The 1,159-nt window shown below is 43.4% G+C and overlaps 1 protein-coding gene across 1 annotated transcript in view; it reads right to left on the bottom strand.

Annotated features, from left to right (window-relative positions):
* Window positions 1–6: 6 nt before the first annotated feature.
* The window catches only part of LOC9298716 (low-temperature-induced 65 kDa protein), a gene marked incomplete at its 3' end in the record, with an annotated part of 1,781 nt that continues 628 nt past the window's right edge, over window positions 7–1,159 (bottom strand). Inside the window, exons 2-4 of the mRNA XM_021016054.1 lie at window positions 959–1,092; window positions 568–843; window positions 7–489 (exon numbers count right to left, since the gene is read on the bottom strand). Coding sequence (XP_020871713.1) covers window positions 7–489; window positions 568–843; window positions 959–1,092 — 893 coding nt within the window. The remainder of the gene's footprint in view (window positions 490–567; window positions 844–958; window positions 1,093–1,159) is intronic.

Below are 1,159 nucleotides of genomic sequence, written 5' to 3'. Positions count from 1 at the left end.
TAGCGCTTTCGTATTGCCCGCCGCCGCTTTCTCCGTAACCTAGCTTTGAGGCGACGACGTTCTTCGCCGCTATAGCTTTGTTGGTTATGGCTGATGTAGCTGAAGCTAACTGCTCTGTGTAGGTGCTCGGTTTCCTCTCCTGTTTCGTCTCATCTCTGGTTTCCTCAAAATCATCTCTCTCTTTAGGACGAGATAGTTCCGGTGAGAACTGATCATGAGTTCCGGTCGGTAAGTCTCTTCCCAACCCAGTCTCTGCTTTCACATCATCACTTCTTCTCTGAAAATCTTCCCCGAGACCAGCTCTTGATTCTCCTCCAAGTCTTGCCGGAGAATCCTTGCTGATATCAGATTCGTTCTTCAGACCAAATTCTTGGCTTCTCGTCGGTAAGTCTTCTCCAAATCCTTGTCTTGATTTCTGATCAGGAGACTCATCAGTCACTTTCATCCGACTAAGAGACTCAGCAATCTCTGGTACTCCAGCTTCTCCACCTTAAACACAACAGACAAGAGTTATTACAGATTCATAAACATAAAACGCGATCTTTATATCTCGGCCAAAGTCATTATCTTTATGCGTGGGATCAGTAACTTTGGACTGATAATTAGATACACCACTAAGATAATCCGAACCTCCTCCAGGAGCAGACAGTGCCTCATGTCCGTAAGAGGTATCTTGTAATGAAACAGGCTCAATGGGTTTGGTGTGCTCGGAAGACACGACAGGAAAAACCTTTGTTCCTGGAGGAACAATCTCCTCCGGTGCTGGAACATTAGTTTCTCCGGTATGACTTAAAGACTCAGGTTTACCCGTTACACCACCTCTTACGGCAGAGGATTCATACACTGTGTATACACATAAAAAAAAAAAGAGAAACCGTTAATACCCAAAAACAGAACTACTAAAAATCATTTGTACTGGAATAAATGATAGATTGAAGAGGAATGAAGAGAAATTAACCTGGTGCTCCGTGCTCTTCTGGGTCTTGCTCGTCATACTCATCTTCTTCTTCTTCAACATCGTGATCATGACCATTGCCATGTCTAGTGAGACTGTTCTTGATCTTCTTAGCTTTTCCTTTACTTTTCTTAACACTTTAGATGCTCGCTTATCATGATGCCTCGTCTTCCTCTGTATCCGAATCACAATTAAGTAAGCAAA

Source organism: Arabidopsis lyrata (assembly GCF_000004255.2).
Source record: "Arabidopsis lyrata subsp. lyrata unplaced genomic scaffold ARALYscaffold_271, whole genome shotgun sequence".
Classification (NCBI taxonomy): Eukaryota; Viridiplantae; Streptophyta; class Magnoliopsida; order Brassicales; family Brassicaceae; genus Arabidopsis; species Arabidopsis lyrata.
Note: the sequence above shows the minus strand (reverse complement) of the source record. Positions and strands in the feature narration are given on the sequence as shown.